The sequence below is a fragment of the Austrofundulus limnaeus genome, unplaced genomic scaffold (assembly GCF_001266775.1).
Source record: "Austrofundulus limnaeus strain Quisiro unplaced genomic scaffold, Austrofundulus_limnaeus-1.0 Scaffold2241, whole genome shotgun sequence".
Lineage (NCBI taxonomy): Eukaryota > Metazoa > Chordata > Actinopteri > Cyprinodontiformes > Rivulidae > Austrofundulus > Austrofundulus limnaeus.
Window position 1 is genome coordinate 11810 of NW_013954643.1, and position 3715 is coordinate 15524.

General features: G+C 37.4%; 1 protein-coding gene across 1 annotated transcript in view; it reads right to left on the reverse strand.

Moving 5' to 3' along the window:
* The window catches only part of mier2 (mesoderm induction early response 1, family member 2), a gene marked incomplete at its 5' end in the record, with an annotated part of 20582 nt that overhangs the window by 6443 nt on the left and 10424 nt on the right, over positions 1–3715 (reverse strand). The window contains 4 exon segments of the mRNA XM_014034698.1: positions 1232–1313; positions 1406–1551; positions 1796–1865; positions 2843–2919. Coding sequence (XP_013890152.1) covers positions 1232–1313; positions 1406–1551; positions 1796–1865; positions 2843–2919 — 375 coding nt within the window.

Sequence of the window (3715 nt, forward strand, 5' to 3'; positions counted from 1 at the left end):
GATATGAGCCAGTGCCCCATATTTGTCAGTGGATATAATATTAAAAATGTAGGTACTCCCCCGTCTGCAATTTTTGGAACAGGCAGCTCCTCCAAATATAATCTGTATTCTGTTGGTTTTAGTTCACTGATACAAACAGTAGACCTAACGTGAGCTCAAACCTGCTGTATCCAACAGAGAAAATATTTTGTTTAAAAACCTAATTGGAATTTTGGTCATTATTTATTTATTTTTTACTGTTATTAGAGTTACTTCACAAGACGTCTTAATCTAGAGTATTACAGAACTACTGCAGAATATTACTTAAATTCAAATTAGAAATCCAACCCAGAAAGCAGTGTACCTGTATGATTAGTTGTACACAAATAAATTTAAAACTATTCCTGTTTCGGCTGGGTGCAGGGGGCGTTTCTCGTTAGATTGGACTGTTTTTACGAGATACAATCTGGAATCATAACTATTTTTGTGTTTTCTAAGGTTGGTTGGAACCAAAAGTTTATCAGCTGTAAATATTTATTTATTTATTTATTGCTATTTAAGCAGACAAGTCCCGTTGAGATCACAGATCTCTTTTCCAAGGGCGGCCTGGGCCTGAAGGAAACCTATCGTACATGTTTTTAGGGTTGGGGGAAACCGGAGTACCTGGAGAAAACCCACACAAGCACGAGGAGAACATGCAAACTCCGCACAGAAAGACCCCAGGTCCGAACTGGGGATCAAACCCAGAACCTTCTGTTTGTGAGGCGTCAGTGCTAACCACTGAGCCGTGATATACATCAAACAAATATTTCCTGAAAATACTATTAGCAACTGTCCAGTGGTTCCAGAAAAATCTTAATAAAGACCCACAAACAGACATGGGAAAACATGCTATTATGTACCTTTGTCTTTCAGGGGTGGGTGATAACTGTATTATATCAGGCATTTATGTGACAGCTCATCTAGATCAAAGAATGTCTCAACATTTTGACACGTGGAGGAAATTATTTGCTTTAAACAAATGTAGCAAGTAATTTGTTTATTTTAATCTTCAACATTTGCAAACTATCAGCCCATTCATTTATAGCGCCTCACAAGAAGGAATCCAGTTTTATCAACATTTTTACTTTCATATTTCATATTTACTGGGCTATAAAGCCCATTTCCTACCATCTCAAGTAGAAGAAGTATGTTTTTAAAACGTTATAAATACACATGATGGTGAAAATAAAACAGGAAGATTTTATTTTACCTTTGAACACTCTCACATTGAACCGTAATCGCCTCAGAGCTTCTTCTGCATTGAAGTTACATTTGACTAATTCATACAAAGCCTGAAATAAAGAAAACAAATCAATAAACAACACAATGAAGAGAAAACTGAAAACAGTTATTGTAGTTTCTAAGACACAACTTCATTCTGTACCTGCTCGTTGTCTCGAACAATGGCACCTTTATTGCATACTGCCCCCTCCTGGTCATGATATCTCTGCACATTTAGTAAAAAATCCTCTTCTTCCTGCACAGGGAGAACACCTGGCCTCCACAACAACTGGTCCTCGCTGCTGCAGGCTGGAGGAAACAATTCAGAAAACAGAGGAGGTGAATAATATTAACTAAAAACATAGATTAAAACATAAATAAGGAGATGACAATGGTGAATTTCATCAATTATACTAACAAMAAGGGAGCAATTTTCAGATTTTCTGCATGATACTCAAAATATTTAGTCAGTGAAGAATTTTCTGAACTGTGCCATCTACATTAATTGCTGAAAAATAGTTTCATTTTCCCACCTTTCTGAAAAGTTGCTTACCTATCTCCTGGCAGGAGTAAGAGTTTATAGGAGGGATTTTTGCTTGATACATTGAGCCGACCATTATCTCCTGAAATTTTTAATGAAATCAAGGAAACAGAACACATGTCAGTAAAAGTGCTGTCTTAAAATCTGACCTGCACTATAGAGTCAGATGAAACCCAGAGGCATGACCCAAAACAAACGACGTCAGGTTATTGATTCACTTCAGTTTTGAATTAAGAAAAGATTATTCCATATAAAGAATTACTAAGAACATTATATTTGACCGGACAATCAGACCTAGTTTAAATGAGTGGATTCAGATGAGTTTTTCAAACATTTATGGTTGGACCTGATCATACTTTATATTTTATTTACATTGAACATAAACTGTTAATGTCAACACTAGAAGAAGGTAGTGGTTTAGTAGTGGCTGCCCAATAACGTTAGGGGAATCACTTCATTATATAAGAGAACCAAATAATTATCTTTTAACTTTTAAATGCGTCTATTGTGCTGCAGTGAATCATAAATGTTCATTTTAAAATCTATTTTTAAAAATAAATGTAAAAAAAAAATCAACAAGTAATTTTTTTCTAATAACTCATTGGCGGGCCAGACTGAAGTCACCTAAGGGCCAGATGCGGCCCATGAGTCGCCAATTGATGCTCATGTCATTTGTCAAACTTGACAAATGACATGAGCATCATTATACAATAAACAATTAAACTTCAGAACATTTTAAATGGAAAATCTTTGAGCAAATGAAAAACAAACAAACAAACACTGATATAAACTTGATGCAGGTCGCATTATTTTTTCAAAAAATCCTAACTGAGCATTAAGACCTGCAGTGTGAACGTAGTGGCCCTCGAGGACTAGGACAAATTGGTTTACACTGATGTGTTCCCTATGCAGAGTCAGACGAGTAAATTATCAAAAGTGTTAAAGCATGGGGGCATGCTCTGGTATGTAGATGACCAACAATAGAAATACATAAATCACAACAACCTCAAAAAGTTCTTGTAAGTCAAGGTAAGAACCAACCTGCGCTCAGTGGCCTACCTTGTGCTCTTCATTGGAGGGATCAGAGCCATCAGAGGAGTCATCTGAGGAGCTGACAGACATGGTTTTGTCTTCATCTGTAAAAGACGGAAAGAGAATACAGTAGTTGTACACAAAAAAAACCACAAAATAATAACGCCATCTTAAAACTCAACTTTCTGACTACAAACGAGTAGGGTTGGGAATCTTTTGATTTTGAATGATTCCGGTTCCTCGTTTCAAATTTGGTTAACGATTCCTAATTCCGACACGCTGGAGGCACTACGTTTCTCAGCTGGCCTGGGAATGCCTTGGGATTCCCCCAGAGGAGCTGGCCTAGGTGGCTAGGGAGAGGGAAGTCTGGGTTTCTCTGCTTAGGCTGCTGCCACCGCGACCCGACCACGGATAAGCGGAAGAAAACTGACGGACAGACTTTATTTTTTTATGAACTTCACTAAGAATTCCTCACAGGGCTTTTATCAACCACTGTATAAACAACAAACTTATGTTATGAATTTACTTCGCACAGGGGTAATCTGTGAATTGTCTTACTGCACTGCCAGATTAAATCACTTAGCCTCAGAAGATTCAGACTCACATTAAGTAAAATTATTTGTAAGTGGTGTAGCAATAACTTGGATTGGAATGTCAAACCCAAACTTTGTTTACCTCAAGACTGTGGCCTCTAAGCATTATTCTGTCTCATGCCTACTGAGACAAGAGTGATTTGATTCATTTACCTCCAAAACCATTGTTTACTATCTACGACTGGTAAGATAACGACAGGATGCGACAGAGACCTTCTGTTGTTATTTGAGTACAGTGAGAACTCTTTGATGTATTCAAAATGGCCGCTTATCATACGGAACTCAAAAGATCTTCGCAGACACGAAG